This window comes from Nanorana parkeri, unplaced genomic scaffold, assembly GCF_000935625.1.
Source record: "Nanorana parkeri isolate BGI_ZX_2015 unplaced genomic scaffold, ASM93562v1 scaffold1911, whole genome shotgun sequence".
In the NCBI taxonomy this organism is placed as follows: domain Eukaryota; kingdom Metazoa; phylum Chordata; class Amphibia; order Anura; family Dicroglossidae; genus Nanorana; species Nanorana parkeri.
Genome location: NW_017308179.1, coordinates 205562 through 223236, shown reverse-complemented (window position 1 = coordinate 223236; position 17675 = coordinate 205562). Strand labels below are relative to the sequence as shown.

Sequence of the window (17675 nt, the reverse complement as noted above, 5' to 3'; positions counted from 1 at the left end):
TCTGGTTATGCTATCTGGAAAAAAATATATATAACTGGGTGACCAACTATGGAGAGACCATACTTTTACTGCAGAAGAAGCAAACAGAAGGCAAACAGCTCTGGGAATGTATTAAACCTTGCAGTGGGGCTACCCCCGCAGTGCAAGGGTTAGCTGCTTATTTGTGTTTAGGTGCTAATAAAAAAAAAAGGTTATACTCTACAGACCACCTAGGCCAGCTTGTTCTTAGATAAGTGTCTTGAGCGTGTCTCCCACTCTGCTGCAGTGGTCTAAGGATCCTAATGTCATCATGCTCTATACACTATGCATAGACATGTGGACCCCGAAGAGCAGTCACACGTCAATGATCACAGAAACAGGGAGCTGGCTCAGATGGTCTTGTGACTAACTTGTTTGTTTTTTTTAGCACCTAGACAAAAATGAGCACTTCACCCTTGCAGTGCTGGGGTAGCCACACTGCAAGGGTTAATAACATTTTTAACTGGAGTTCTTTAAAAGGAGAACTATAAGGCGAGTGCTTTTCACTCACCTCATAGTTCTAGCCGACCTGTGACAATAAGACTGTCACAGGTCGGCTCAGTAGATCGGGAGGTGAGCGAACACATACCGGCGTTCGCTCACCTCTCGATCCTGTCACGGCTCTCTGCCGTGACAGGGGAGGGGCTGGATTCCCCCCTCCCCGCTCCAATCCGCCGCGGAACGGACGGGGAGGGGGCGGGTACAGCTGGCTCTGCCTCTAGATAGGCAGAGCCAGCTGTCAGTCACGCAGCTGGGCGGATCCCGGCATAATTGTCGGGATCCGCTTCAGCGTCTCAGTATACCGCAAGCAGCTATACTGAGCCTAGGGTGACGGGAGGACGCTAGTTTGTGTCCTCCCGTTACCATAAGGAGAATTATGGGGGAAAGCCTTAACCCCATAGTTCTCCTTTAAGTGTTATGAACAGGTCATTAAAAACGTCCTCCCATAGTGTCCAATAGCACGTGATTTGCTTAAAGCTTGCCAAACACATTACATTGCGATTGCACAATCTCTGTACAATCTCCTTTTGAATTACCAAATGATATAGTTAAGGAAGCCATTCAATATGTATCCAAGTATACAGGCTCTTGCACTACATAGCTGATGAAAAATTTAAAAGATTGTATAATCAGATGTGCGTACGTCCAACCAAGTAGTGCGAGGAAGAATCACATGAGAACTTTGATGCAGCAGATCTACAGGGGCGATTTAGTTACCAGGCCACTTTAGCAGACACAATTATATTGCCAGAGAAATCACAAAAAACAACTAAAAGGAAAAGCAAAAGGCACAAGGGAAAAGAAATGTGTAATGGCAAATGCATGTAATTAGCTTAGCAGGAAGGAAGGACTGGAATATTAATGTGTTTAAATATGATCTGTCTTGTTGCCCAGAGTCCAACATTCAGATTCCAAAGGGCATTCAAGTTTTGAAGCTGCATGGCAATAGTACACTTCAGATAATACATTAAAGGTACATGTATTAATAAAATATTATCAGTATGTTTATAACCGCAATCATCACACATTTCTAATACAATTTAAAGTGACACTAGACTCAGAAGTTAAATCTTAGAAATGCAGTTAAGTAGCTTATTAGCAAAATGTATCTTATTTGTGTATCACTCAGCTGTAGATCCTCAAATCATCTATGAATTGGTGCTGACACTGTCCTTCCTTCTGGAGGGTGGCTACTTTTGTTCCCCATGGTCCCTGTGTGTGTTGTAAAGTAGTCACCACTCCAAGCTCGCTCCCATGATTGATTATAACTTCAATACAAATTAGTAAACTAAAGGTGAGATTGTAGTCCATCACAGGAGTGAGCTTGGAGCGGTGACTACTTTACAACACACACAGGGACCATGGGGAACAAAAGTAGCCACCCTCCAGAAGGAAGGACAGTGTCACCACCAATTCAGAGATGATTTGAGGATCTACAGCCAAGTGACACACAAATAAGATACATTTTTGTTAATGGTTAAGATACTTTAATCCATTTTTAACATTTAACTCCTGAGTGTAGTGTCACTTTAAATACTAACCATGCCGAAATGAAACCCTAATGTGGTTAGTAAACTAGATACAAATAAACCCCATGTGAGTTTTTCTGAATGGAAGAGATCAACATAAAATGTGTAAACTATTCTGAACTCAGCATCTTTTTGTAGTACGTCATTTCCCGTACAGAACGGCAAACGGTAACACTGCATTTGACCAAGCCCACACAATACCCGGACATATTACTTCCTGTTCATCCTTACGTTGATGTTATTGTCCGAAATCTCTCCTGCCCGGCAGTGTCCCATATCTGCAGTTTCACTTTCTCCCCATTGATTTCTACTGTCCTGATTTTAAAATCAACTCCAATTGTTGTAATGTAGCTGCCTATAAAGGAAAAGAAATCATATTCTTCAGTGTTTACTTGTACACGTTAATTTCTAATGTATTGCTAATATATTCATTGTAAAAGGAGAAGACATTTACTGACAGAATCCCTCTCCAAGCACTCAAAAGTATGGAAAATATGAAAAACTTTATTGAAATCATTTGGAACATTTTAGCAGCTAGTCTCAATGTAGTGGTTATATAAATACAATTAAAACAATAAGCCTTCTTATTTCATAACTTGAGGACTGATCAGATATACTGAACTAAATAGGAACAAGCACTCTACGTGTATACTACAATGAAGTGAGGACAAGATTCGAGCAGATACATACAGAGATAAACATACACACTCTTCAAACAAGGACTAAATGACCACAACAAATGTCCTCAAGGATCTGAGGCTTAAAATGTACTTTTACCTCTGCAAAACCCCCACGATATGTTTGTTATGTGTCCCCATTTTAAAATAACTCAACATTTCTTACCTTTCTAGTTTGTTTGGAGCAGGATTATGCACATGACTCTATAGGAAGCTTGTATTGTTTAGAACAATACACTAGAGCAGGGGTGCCCACAATTTTTGTGTTAAGATCTACTTTTTAAATGATGAGCTACATGAGATCTACCAACGGAAAAAAAAAAACTCCCTCGCTGTCTCTTGTGAAAAAAAGGAATAATTATGGAAAAATTAAGACCTGTATCCACACACAGGACACATGTACAGACCTAAATGTCCATTGGGCAAGACACATTCCCTATGCCTACACACGCCAGAGGTAGAAGAATATTAGGGTGCACTTAGTGTTAGGCCAGGTGTTAGGGGCTTTAAAGCCAAACTCCAAGCAGCTATAAAATAACTCCAGTTATATGATCAATTAAAATGCATTTTTAAATATGTAGTTAGGTTGGAAAAAGGACAAGTCTATCGAGTTCAAATCGGTTTAGGTTCTAGTCTTCTGTAATCCTCTGCACATCAAGACTGGGAAAGGAACGGGCAGCACCAGCAGCTAATCAGTCTGTATTGTGTTGCACAGGGCTGGGAATCTAACAAATTAAGTTTGCCATTGGCAGTGGAGAGAAGTAAATGGTCGGGACTTTCCGTAGTATCCAGTCTGGATTAGAAAGCTCTCAGAAAAATGTGTAATTCTGTTCAGTCAAAGGCAAGCAAGTAAACAAATCAATATTTCAATTGAGATTTTACCTGTCTGCCTACACTAACAAATGTGTGGTCAAACCTGGCAAAACCCAGCAACCCAATCATTCAGTCAGATCACCCTTTGCATAAGTAAAGCATTTGGATGAATCTTGTACATGTTATGAAGAGCAGACAAGCTTTATACTCCCAGTGCGCAGAGGCCACTCACTAATGATGCTTTAACACCACCACGTCCAAACTGCTGCCTCAACTGTGTTATTACAGTGTTACCTGAAAAAGTGTTATCCGCAAACCTCAGGAGTAAACTACTCTTTCCAACACCTAAAAAACAAAACAGAAAAATATTTTTCATTAAGTGTTATAAAACATAATAAATGTGTACAAAGCAGAAAATATTAGTATCGGTAGTATAAATAGAAGTGGAGTCCGAGCCCTGATTCGGAACTCATGGAGTGGTAGCGGTTCCTAGGTTGCTTCCCAAGTGAGAGTCTGTATCAGATACGTCCACTATCTGGGGACCCCATATATCGAATGTTCCAGTTCTCAATTCAATCATGCAAGAGGGATGTGTAGGAAAATGTTTAAAAATTGTCTGATCCATGGAGGCCCCACCTTGCAACTTACAGGACTTAAAGGATCTGCTACTGATGGCTTGGTGCCAGGTACCACAGCATACCTTATGAGGTCTAGTGGAGTCCATGCTTCAACTGGTCAGGGCTGTTTTGGTGGCAAAAGGAGGACCTTAATGTTATGGCTGATCAGTGTATGTTATATCGGTGTTTGTGATCAGCACTTAATTTTAAGCAGTGTCTACTTTGATGGGAAGAAAATACAAATGAAGTAATTAAGCAGAACAAACTGGTATCAAATCTAAGGGGGGTGAATGGACATGTTAGATCCACTCTCCCATCCCAAATTGCTCTCCTGAGAGAAGCATGAAGAGTGCCACTGATAAATTCTCATTCTGTATATACTAGATGTCTGGTTGTCATGCTGACCCAGTGGCGTCAAAACATTGAGTCACTAACCAGGAACAAGAATACAGATAATGAGTTCAGACTTTACTCTGCATTTTCAATCCATTCATTTGTTCCAAGTCTCTGGTTAAAAAAGTAATTAAAGGACAGCTCCAACTATACCTTAGAGCAGTGGTTCTAAACCTGTGTAACCTCAGGACCCACATTAGTCCTTGGTTATTAAGTCGCGACCCAAGTCACACTGCAATGGAACGCAGGGCATTGCGGTACTGCGCGTTCCGATGTAGGCGATTGATTTGAATGGGAGGTGCGTTCCTTTAAAAACACTGACAGACACACACAACCACAGATAGATTCCCACACGCACTTATACACTCCAAATAAAAATTATTTTTTTCTTTTGTTTAAGATCCACCTAGTTTCCCTACCTTATGAAAACTGTATTAGGTCTTTAACCTGGGGTCCAGTGTGGGCTGCTGTGCTGTGAGGAAGCTTCATCCAGCAATGTGCATTGCTTGTACAACTCCCATGCGCGCCTGTAGAGGTGCCGGGAGCCAGACACTGGTCCAGGCACCTCTATAGAACACATGAGGGAGCTGTAAGCAATGCACGTATGGATGGAGCTTCCTCTCAGCCATACCCCAAGCCAACCCCACCTGAAGCCGACACTCTGAAGTCACTATAGCAGTCTTCTCTAATAGGCCATATACTACTTTCAGGGAAGTCAGGCCACTTTCAGCAAAGCTAAACAGGTGCAACATTGTTCCACAACGCAACCAGGGCTCAGTGAATGCCACTTCCATTGGAAGCATTTCCCTTATTTAGTGCAACAATATTTTTTCTGTTAAGCAGAACTGAAGCCAAAAAACTTTCAGTATATATGCAAGAGAGAGGGTTTTATATCCGGTCTGCTTTTTTGCCATCTATGTCCCATTGGGGAGATTTCCCTTCACTTCCTGGCCAATGGCCACAACCGGAAGTGAGGGAGATCCGTGGTTATCAGCAAGGCCACCAGAACAAGTGTCCCCATTGGGAGATTTCCCACCCATTTCTGTTCTGATGACAGCCCAACATTTGGGTTTTTCTTTCACTCTCATTGATAACAGTCACTAGGACAAATCGCGAAGAGGAACACTAAAAACCAGGTACTCTACACATGCTTTATACTCTGCCTTAAGGAATTTCTAAAAAAAAAAAAAAAAAATCCAAAACAGGTGTTGTAATTGCTCTCCACAAAATACAATTAAAAGTTTTGGCTCCAGTCAAGGCCCATACACCTGCCGATGATCGCAAGTACGATCTGCCTGTCCAAGATGGGCAGATCGTACAAGATTTTAATTACCTTACCACCATCGCAGGATGAAAGTCGTGCGATGGTTGTAAGGTGTGTGGGCAGCTTAACACTTGAATTATCTGCCTGCTTAATAGGCTGACAGGGATAAGAAAAAAAAAGTTGCACTGTTAAAGAAAACGTGGTCCATCTGATATCCATTCATCATTTGCTTTCATGTAATGTCAGAACACAAGAATCTTGTGCTGTTTGCTAACCGCTAGCTGCCATTTCACGTCTATAGGAAGCTTCATTATTTTTAAAAACACAGATATCATCAAACTTGACTGCATCAAAGTTTCACAGTATGTGCAATGACTCAGTTTATTTGAATACACATTACTAATCTCCAAGGTAAAACGAGCAGACGAATGAAGAACCACAAACAGCAAAAGGAAAAGAAGTATGAAAAGCGAATGTTCATAATTACAGCCAAAAACACTCGTTTAAAGAAGAACTCCGGGAAAACATTTTTTTCAGCCTACTGTAACTAGCTTTTGGAAGTATTAAAAATATGTGCTAACTTTTCTACATAGCAGTATGAGCTTCCAGAAATCCATGGTACAAGTCTGCACTTCCTGCCTTCTGCCCCCCCCTTCATTTCCTTTTTGTTAGAGCACTAGGCACTGTGGAGTCTATCAGCCTAGCCTGTGGTCTAATAACCCCCCCCCCTTGTAGATCTATTGCAGCCAGCAGGAAGAGATCACATCCCAGCATGCACCGCAGTGGGCGGAGTAGTGAAGCCTAAAGGTGCCAATACACCTTACAATTATCTGCAGATTTTTGTCTACGATCGCATTTTCAACTGAAAATCTGCCAGTTGATGGGAAGTGCACAACCTCAATTCCGTACAACTGGCAGCTTTTAGTCTTTCAAGCAGGCTAGAAAATTTTCGTCTGGTTGGATGGCAAATCGACAGGTTAGTGGCGTTAGTGGTACAACAAAAATTTCAAGATGAAACCTGCACATGCAAACGAAAATTTGGTCGTTCGATGGATGAAAATTGGCCAGTTAGTGGTGCTGACCAACGATAATCACAAACTAAATTGGTCTGTGCATGATGGGCTGTTTGAATGAAAATTGAAGGAGGTGTAATGTATGGACAGCAAAAGTTGTACAATGGTTGTAAGGTGTATGGCCACCTTTAGACTGCTGGTCTGGCCCCACCCACTCTCATTGCAGGGCTCTCTGCTGTCACACCTCCTTCCCTGAGACTGGGCAGTGCTGGAACTCTGTGTAAAGTCACACTGCTCTTGCACACTAGTGATGGGAAATTCGGATCTCTTACATGAATTGATTCATCCGTTCACTTGCTGAGTCTGCTGACAAAGAAGTGAACAGGAGCGGACAATGTAAATGAGGATCTCCTCTGATCCAGACTGTGTGTCCTCTCTGTGTACTGTTGTACTATTGACTGAGAACTGTTCTAAGTTCTGATTCTCAGTGTACTGTGAGCTCTCGGATTGGTTGCAGGGAGGGGCAGAGCTCTCTCACTCTAGGAGCGGACTAGCAGAGCTGCATTCCTATTGATGCAACACTTTAGTGTTTCAAATTAATCATTTATCAGTTCAGATAGATGAATTAATTCAATAGAAGGATTCACTCCGCCAGTGACAGGAGTGGGTGCTATAGAGGAAGCATGGGCTTATGCGGCTCTGCTCCCTCCGCTGCCGCCTCGCTTCCTTTCGCGCTGGCTTCATTGGCACAGCTAATTCTCTCCCACCGCTCTTCAAGTTACCCCTTATGCCACAACTAGGTCTTATTTTCGGGGTAGGTCTTATATTTTAGCAATTCCCAAAAATAGTACTAGGTCTTATTTTCGGGGAAACAGGGTAATATGGAAGGATCAGAATGAGTGAAGATGTTTATAATACAGGTAGGGATGGCTTTCAGGGGCTCCTCACCAAACCTCTAGTGACTCTTCACTTCACTCTCTTAAACTGTGAAACTCTCTTAAACCAATGACACCAGAAATGAAAGTGAAGGTAAATCTAAAATTGTGAGAGTTTCCAGAACAGAAACAGAAAGAAAATCTTCCAACGGGGAAGAGGCCAAACAAAACAGGGTTTTAATCCTCCCCTACTCTATCCAAAATGAAAAGTGTTGGCTTTGTATATTCTTTAACAGCTTCATGACCGCACTACGTATATGAACATTGTGGTCCTAAATAGTGATGGGATCGGGCGTGTTCGCAGCTCCATGTGCCGAGCCCGCCAGGAAGCTGACAGCGCCAATCGAAGGTATTGAGACATGCTCTCGGTCTGCAGCTGCAGAGATCGGGAAATGTCTCAGTGCCTGTAATGTATACATTACAGAACAAGTAGATTCTGAGTAGACAGACATTAGGCAAGGAGTTTTTTTTAACAGTCAAAAGTATGTGGCATTACAAATATCAAAAGTACACCAGGTAGATGGTCTAAACTTCAACATTGCCCCATTACAAGACAGGGGAACCGTTTGGCAAGAAAGCACATGAGGAGGACTTGTACTCTAGACACGCTAAGGCAGGTAAGTATGTTTGAGAGTAGTTAGGGTAAAGAAATAAAGTTTTTAAAAACAAACTACGTGCGAGAGACTGTTAAAGCATTGCCTGTATTTTATTTTTTTTCCCATTTTATGGGCATGCTCAAATTTTAAATATCTTTGTTTTAACAAAAAAAATAGGTATTCTATTCTGTTTGTGTGCACTCAAATTAGAGAGTTTTTCCTAAAAATAGCAATTTGATAAACATTTGCACAAATATTGTGCAATATAAAATATAGCAAGTCATTTTTTTTTATTGTACAGGGCCTCTACTTTACAAAATCTGTATCGGTCTGGGGGGTTTAAGCAGTTTTCTAACCAAAAATTCAGATTTGATCAGATATGTGCAAATTGAGGTTAAAGAGTATGAAAACCCAAGGTTAAAAAATCAGATATAGTTTTTGTAATTGGATATTTTAAACAACTTTTTGGGTGTTTGATTGAATTGTGCTTCACACAGCCCGGTGACTTATTGGGCTGGCTTTCCAGTCTGTATGCATGTTGGTGTGCATTGACATGGCCACTAGACATCAGCTGAGTCAGGGGACAGTCCTCATGCTATGGATGCCTCAAACAGCATCTGGCATCCACAATAGTCAAGCTGAAGGTGCTGGCACCGTGCACGTTGACATGCCAGATTGTATTGAAGTGGCAATGCAAGTCCAACGGCGACAACTCTGACTCGATAGACTCACACTAAGGCAGTGTTGTAACCCTAGGAATGAAAGATACCAGGAAAGGGGATACAGCCAGGACAAAGAATAGTAAAAGGAAGCCTGGAACTGAAATTGATACAACTGCCAAGAGACAAAGAGGAGCGAGCTACTACTTGACACGTTTTTATTTCAGCATTTACCTACTATTGCAAGAACCAAAATGCAAGGTCTGGTTATTGAATACTGAACCCCCACCCCTTCCAAGGTAAATTCCTGCACTACAACTAGGGATGTCCCGATACCACTTTTTCAAGAACAAGTACAAGTACTTTCCCTCAGGTAATTGCCGATACCAATTATCGATACTTTTTCTTAAAGGGACATGTGACATTTTTTCTAAAACAATGCAGACTAATGATTTTAGGGCAGTCTCTTTATAAATATGAAGAATTGTAACTCAATCTATGACTATACAGCAATGGAGGATAGCAACAAGCAATAGAGGACTACAGATGCCATCACTCCATGATTATACAGCAATTATGTATGGCTGTGTGTCGTCTCACCAGGGCTGCACACTAGGGTCCTGCGATCTAGGAGCTCGATGAGGTCTGGGGGCTGAGGAAGAAAGAGCAGCCAGGGGGTGCCAATGTAGTTTACAGGGTTACTCTAGAGATTAGGGCTAGCTACCTACCTATATGCGTTATAATTCTTCATATAAATGTATGTTTTGCATTCTGAATCCAATAGAACTAAAGTATATGGGCTTTAGCGCACCACAATGCATACATGTGAATGGCCTGTGTTTTGGTGTGTACTGTGCTGCAGGTATGTTTTTAGTGTGTTCAGAGCTAATTTTACCTGACTGGGCTGCATTAAAGCAACGCTCTTCAATGCATAAAATGGTGTAAATTGCCACACGCAAAGATGTGAAGGAGCCCTAAAGGTCAACTACCAATCAGTCATTTCTATCGCTGAGACACACATGAATGCATTTCCTTGTGGTTGTTCTTATCTCCACCACCTCTCACAAGACCATCATGAATGAGTCACCATCTTGTGGCTGGACTCTCCTGTCATTTATTCTACAGTATTTTATGGGGGATACATTGGGAGAGATATTTTTTTTACTGCCAGAGTTAAACGAGAACTATGGGGTCAGTGTTTTTCCCCATAGTTCTCCTTAGGGTAACGGGAGGACACAAACTAGCGTCCTCCCGTTACCCAAAGCTCAGTATACCGCGAGCTACAGCTCGTGGTATACTGAGACGCCGCAGCCGGAGCGGATCCCGACATAGATGACGGGATCCGCCCAACTGCGTGAGTGACAGCTGGCTCTGCCTATCTAGAGGCAGAGCCAGCTGTACCCGCCCCCTCCCCCGTCCGTTCCGCCAGTCAGCGCTGGCAGATCGGAGCGGGGAGAGGGGAATCCAGCCCCTCCCCCTGTCACGGCAGAGAGCCGTGACAGGATCGAGAGGTGAGCGAACCTGGTATGTGTTCGCTCACCTCCCGATCTACTGAGCCGACCTGTGACAGTCTCATTGTCACAGGTCGGCTAGAACTATGAGGTGAGTGGAAATCACTCATCTCATAGTTCTCCTTTAAGAGATGGAAGAGGGAAAGCCAGCAGGAGATTGAGCTCAGTTAGAGGACAGAGCTGGAACTTCTTGGAAGGCACATGAAGTCATTTGGGCATTGAGTGTTCCACTGTACATCAGCACTGAACTGCTGAAACCTATAACCATCCCAGTTCCACTTTGCAAACAACATGCCTTTTGTTTGGGTAACATTTTATATCACCCATATGTACCTGTAGCTGGCGGAGGGGATCCGGAGGAGCGGCTGTCAGTAGAGCGGCTAGGGGAGCAGGCTCCATCAGCGGCAGCTGGAGACTCAGCCATGGAATCCAGGGACAGATCTGCAGGACGAGAGCGGGAGCCCGAGGCGGCCATGTGGTCCGGCAGCTGTAATACTGCGGCAGTCATCCTCAGCCGTCATCTGGACACGCCCCCATCCGGCTTTTCGTTTAAGAAAAATGTAAAGTGCCGGCATCGGCCTTTAGTACCGAGTCATTTTCACAAGTACAATTACTCGTGAAAATGCCCTGTATCGGGCCCGATACCGATGCTAGTACCGGTATCGGGACATCCCTAACTACAACTGTAGTAACAAACAAAAACCTGTTGGGAAAAGTTAGCAAACATACTTACCTTATACTCGGCTTCTGCCTGCGGCAATGGGCGAGGGTGACTTTGTACTACTTCCAGGTGAGATCCTGGAAATGAAGAGGATCCCAAATCTCTAGGTTTGCTGGACTGTCTTCTCACAAGATCTGCAATACCTAAGGGGTTATTCACTAAAGGGTGAAGAGTTTGGAGAAGATCGGAGAAGTGAATAATCTAGGACAGCATAGCCGATTTGGAAAGATTCTCCAATTCAGCTCACTTTCCAGTTCAGCGATGTTGTCCTAGATTGTCCACTTCTCCTGCCTTCTCCAAACTCTTCACCCTTTTGTGAATAACCCTACTAGTGTTCCTAGTAGAACTACAATGTCACCTACGCCTGTTGGGAACCCGCTGTAAGGAGAGGATATGTTCTAACTTTTCTTCACATATCTTATTTTCTACAATGGGTGCAAGGTTCACATTCAAGGCTGACAAAGCTGTCTGGTTATTACAGAACAGATGCACATCCGTTTTCTGACCTAAAGAAGGCTTGCATGGGTTCTATTTAAACCCACTAAATCCAGTAACGCCTACAGAATTAATAAAGGCTAGTAAGAATGACTTGTACCACCCTGCTCCTAAAGTGTGTGTATACATTTCTGTGCTAGACACATTGGGCTGTGAGTTTACTGGGCACACAGACTGATAAGGTGGCTTAATATGTGCTTTGTACAGCACAGCTAAAGCTGGATGTACACTGTTAGATTTTTTTACATTCAGCTTTTGGGTTCCTGGTTCCTCTACCCATGTTAAACAGCGTGGTTGGAGAAAAATCCCCCTGAGGTATTTATACCTGAACAGTGCCTGGATCTGATTGGATGTAGGCGCTGTTTAGCTGACAATTTTTCAATTGAAAGATGATGTCGGATGGGAGGCAGCATAGAGGACCACCCATTATAGCCAGTTTATCAAGAGCCCGCTGATATTCACTCAATGTATTACCACATTAAATTTGTTTGTGCTATAAAAGTGAAGGAAATACGAGCATTACAAGCACAACAGTCAAAGCCTTCCACAGCACACATAATGGACAGCTCCCATACTCCTCCACAGTACTGGCACTATCACACCCAACATCCTATGGCCTAACAAAGAAAGCTTTATTATCCCATGTCCTCCCACACTACCCATAGTGCACCTATTATCCCATATCCTCCCACACTACCCATAGTGCACCTATTATCCCATGTCCTCCCACACTACCCATGGCCTCCTACACTACCCATAGTGCACCTATTATCCCATGGCCTCCCACACTACCCATAGTGCACCTATTATCCCATGGCCTCCCACACTACCCATAGTGCACCATCATCCCATACCCTCCCACTCTACCCATAGTGCACCCATTATCACATGGCCTCCCACACTACACATAGTGCACCTATTATCCCATGTCCTCCCACACTACCCATAGTGCACCCATTATCCCATATCCTCCCACACTACCCATAGTGCACCTATTATCCCATGGCCTCCCACACTACTCATAGTGCACATATTATACCATGTCCTCCCACACTACCCATAGTGCACCTATTATCCCATGGCCTCCCACACTACCCATAGTGCACCTATTATCCCATGGCCTCCCACACTACCCATAGTGCACCATCATCCCATACCCTCCCACTCTACCCATAGTGCACCCATTATCCCACGTCCTCCCACACTACCCATAGTGCACCTATTATTCCATGGCCTCCCACACTACCCATAGTGCACCTATTATCCCATGTCCTCCCACACTACCCATAGTGCACCCATTATCCCATGGCCTCCCACACTACCCATAGTACACCCATTATCCCATCGCCTCCCACACTACCCATAGTGCACCCATTATCCCATGGCCTCCCGCACTACCTATAGTACACGTATCATCCATGGCCAGACATAACGTGTACTGGCATCATTCCAACCATTACTCTATGGGCTCTCACACTTCCTATAGCACTGGCATCATTACTCCTAACATTCCATGGCTGGACATTGAATACATGGTGGTCAGCTCCGCACTGCGCATAGTATTGGCAATATACCCATCATTCCACAGCAGGATGCAGAACACACACTGACCACCTACAACACATGCCCCATGGCCTTCCACAATCCCCTTAGTACTAACATCATTAGAATCATCATCCTACAGCCAGACACAAAACAAGTACTAGCCAGTTCACACGCCAGACCCCCCCCTACGATCCTATAGATGGACAACTTGTACTGGCAGCATCTCAGGGCCTCACACACCCCAAAGAACTGGCATCATTACACCCATCATCCCATGGCCATATACAGACCATGTACTGGCCAGCTCTAAAACTCTGCATAATATTGGCATCATTACACTACCATTTCACAGCCAGAAACAAAATGCTTACTGGCACTGTTAAATCCATCACCCCATGGCCAGACACAGAGCATGTACTAACCAGCTCCCACAAAATTAAAACCCCATGTCCTCCCACAATACTGATATCATTACAGCCATCATCTCAAGTCATCCTAAATTTCGCATTGTGCTGGCATCATTACCACTATAACCCCAGGTCCTCCCACACTCTCCATAGTACTGGCATCATTTCCACTATAACCCCAGGTCCTCCCACACTCTCCATAGTACTGGCATCATTTCCACTATAACCCCAGGTCCTCCCACACTCTCCATAGTACTGGCATCATTTCCACTATAACCCCAGGTCCTCCCACACTCTCCATGGTACTGGCATCATTACCACTCGGAAACACTGTCCATAGCAGCATCATTACACCCATCACCCCATGGCCGGAAACACTGTCCATAGCAGCATCATTACACCCATCACCCCATGGCCGGAAACACTGTCCATCGCAGCATCATTACACCCATCACCCCATGGCCGGAAACACTGTCCATAGCAGTATCATTACACCCATCATCCCATGGCCGGAAACACTCGCCATAGCAGCATCATTACACCCATCATCCCATGGCCGGAAACACTGTCCAAAGCAGCATCATCATTACACCCATCATCCCATGGCCGGAAACACTGTCCAAAGCAGCATCATTACACCCATCATCCCATGGCCGGAAACACTGTCCAAAGCAGCATCATTACACCCATCATCCCATGGCCGGAAACACTGTCCAAAGCAGCATCATTATACCCATCATCCCATAGCCTCCCACTCCACGCATTGTAGGATCACATCTATCCTCCCACAGTACACAATAGTATTAGTACACACATCATCCCATGGCCGAACACACTGTCCATAGCATTATGATTTCACCCATCATCCCATTGCCTCCCACTCCACTCACTGTAGTATCACATCCATCCTCCCACAGTACCCATAGTAGTATCAGTATACCCATCATCCCATTGCCGGACAGACTGTCTATAGCAGTATCATTACACCCATCATCCCATTGCCTCCCACTCCACTCATTCTAGTATCACATCCATCCTCCCACAGTACCCATAGTAGTATCATTATACCCATCATCCCATTGCCACCCACACCACTCATTGTAGCATCATTACACCCATCATCCCATAGCCTCTTGCACTCATCACAGTAGTATGATGTGGGGGACACACAAAGTGCACTGCCTATTCAGAGACAGAGGGTCAGCATTCCCATCATGTCCGGGTGTCCGTCCACCTGTGCCCTGTATACGGTGACAAGGCAGGCACAGCCAGTGACATTTCCGCGAATAGCCGGGCACGAAGTCACAGCTCCAGAGTTGACAATGAAGCCCGGGGTCAGCCAGGACCAGGGAGCCCCCTCCGCGATCACTTCCACCCTCCTCCACCCGGTGCTGCTGACCACAAGGGCCTCTCCCAGAATGGTCCCCCACCCATAGTAAGCGCTCTCACCGCTGTCTCCGATGATGAGCAGCTTGAAGAGATGGTCGTAATCCCGGGCCATGGCAACGGCGGCCTGTGCAGTGGGTGGGCCGGGTCCCGGGATCCGCGCGTTCCGTTCCGACCGAATCCGCTTCCCGGACAAACAGCCGGAAGTGACAGCGAGACCGCGCGGACAGGCGCATGCGCACACTCCGCCCACAAGAGCCCCACCTGGGTGCGCGCTCGGGGCGGCACCCGGCCAATAAACGTGAGCGAGCATTGTGCGGTCAGACACCATTTTGTGTCTTGCCGGCTGCGTGTGTTGTAGTATTCTCTTGTTCTCTTTACTGTCTGTGACTTCTAAGGCCTCATTCACACCGACAGGCTTCAGTTTAGGATTTTCTGGGGAGTATATAGCTTGGTCTACCCCTAACGACTGGGGTGCAGTGTGCTAACATGCAATGCGTTAGGCAGTCTGTTGCTAATGAATGGGGTGGTGAGTGTGCTAACATGCAATGCGTTAGGCAGTCTGTTGCTAATGAATGGGGTGGTGATGATGAAAACCTCAACAGCCCACAAATTATGACCGGCACCTTTTTTTTTTTTTTCGATGGCAGTTCACATCAATGCGCCATACCTAATATATAATAAAATGTGGACAGAACCTTTAGTGCACTAAGACGTGTGCTGGATAGAGACCCTGTCACCAGCTGAATGCTTAGTTGCAGTGTTTTTCCTGCCGCTGGCTTGTGAGACAAACTATGAGACCAAAATACAGTATACATACTGATAAAAGTACATCGATGTGTCACATCTCTGCCCAAAGCGTGGCATACGTGTCTTATTGCAGTCTCAAAGAATGTCACACCTGATGTATGTGTGAGATACTGTGACATATATACAGTATGAAGGTGTGAAAAGATAAGTTACTCCAGAAAGTACTTGGTCTTACTTTGCATCACTTTTCTTATTCTCAAACTGTCAGAGTTTATTTATTGACCATGTCACAAGCACAGAGCCACAATCAAATACAGCGCAAATAAGAACTACTTGAAGTTGGCACAGGAGCCGATATAGGTCTAAAAGCGTTGCAGAATGTCAAAAAATCTGGCGCAGACATTTCTTAGGCTGCATTAGTGCCAGAATGCTGGTGCAAACATGATATTGAATTCCCGACTGTCTCTTGAGTGACAGTTCTGGGTCTTCGGGGGTTGCTGACATCACATCCAACACGGCGGCCCTCAGCAGACATACGGTAGTTACATAGTATTTGAGGTTGAATAAAGACATAAGTCCATCAAGGCCAACCTATTTTTTTTTTAGGTCCATGTATCATCTCATTCTTAAGTGTACCTGTACCCCTGTATATTACGGTCTCTCAGGAAATCATCCAAATGCTTCTTGAATGTTTCCACACTCTTAGCTGAAATCACTGCCTGTGGCAGTGAGTTCCAGACCCTAACCGCTCTCACTGTGAAGAACCCCCTTCGCCCCTTGTGCTGGAATTTTTTTTCCACCAATTTTAGGTGGTGGCCTCTAGTCTTTGTTATGGAGTTAATCGTAAAAAGCTTGTTGCTAATGTTGCTGTCACCATTGAACAATTTGTACATGAAAATCATGTCCCGACCCTTAATCTCCTTACTTCCAACGTGAACATGTTTAAATTTAGTAGCCGTGTCTAATAGCTCTGGTCCTCCATTCCCCTAATTAGTTTGGTTGCACTCCTCTGGACTCTCTCCAGCTCAAGGACATCTTTTCTGTGGACTGGTGACCAAAACTGGGCCGCGTACTCCAGATGAGGCCGAACCAATGATCTATAAAGTGGCAAAATTATAGACTTGTCTCTACAATACATCCCCTTCTTAATACAGGACAATGACCCCCAATTCTTTTTCTCTTTCGGACTCTCCGAGGGGCATACCCATAATTGTATAGCCCATTTGCTTATTTATTTTAATCCCAAAGTGCATTACTTTGCATTTATCGACATTAAAGGGGTTCTAAAGCCTCCCGTTTTTTTGCCTATATCTACTGATGACAAGTAGTAGATATAGGCAAAAAAACAAAAACCGCTTAGACAGCAGTTTAGACTGACCTTATTGCTCCCGCGGCGAGAGTCCGGAACTGTTCGTGCGGCCGCAAAGGATCTTGGGGCGGGCGCATGCGCAGTTCGGATTCTCAGCCGGGAGACGAGCAGACACGCAAGGTAAGTCTATGGACGCGTGCACCCACCTGCAGACACCGCTGGATCAGAAGTGCCTGCAAGCAGAGAGGAGTCAGCGCTGGATCGGAGAGCCGCCGCACCGCTGGAGGGACAGATGAAAACATCAGGAAAGAAGATCGGATTAAGAGACATAATTTAAGGTAAGTGCTAACATTAACATGGGGGAGGGAAAAAAATTATCCTTTAATGTCACTTTAAACCTCATCTGCCATATATTTGCCCACTCACCTATTTTATCCAGATGCTCCTGTAATCAGGGCCGGCCTTAGGGGGTGTGCGAGCAGTGCGGCCGCACAGGGTGCCATGGCAACAAGGGCGCCGTGCGGCCGACACAGCTC

At 44.7% G+C, this 17675-nt stretch overlaps 1 protein-coding gene across 1 annotated transcript in view; it reads right to left on the bottom strand.

Moving 5' to 3' along the window:
* Positions 1 to 15337, bottom strand: part of RAB35 (RAB35, member RAS oncogene family) — a 23284-nt gene extending 7947 nt beyond the window's left edge. Inside the window, exons 1-3 of the mRNA XM_018572042.1 lie at positions 15144 to 15337; positions 3833 to 3883; positions 2280 to 2403 (exon numbers count right to left, since the gene is read on the bottom strand). Coding sequence (XP_018427544.1) covers positions 2280 to 2403; positions 3833 to 3883; positions 15144 to 15195 — 227 coding nt within the window. The 5' untranslated portion in view covers positions 15196 to 15337. The remainder of the gene's footprint in view (positions 1 to 2279; positions 2404 to 3832; positions 3884 to 15143) is intronic.
* Positions 15338 to 17675: the final 2338 nt, after the last annotated feature.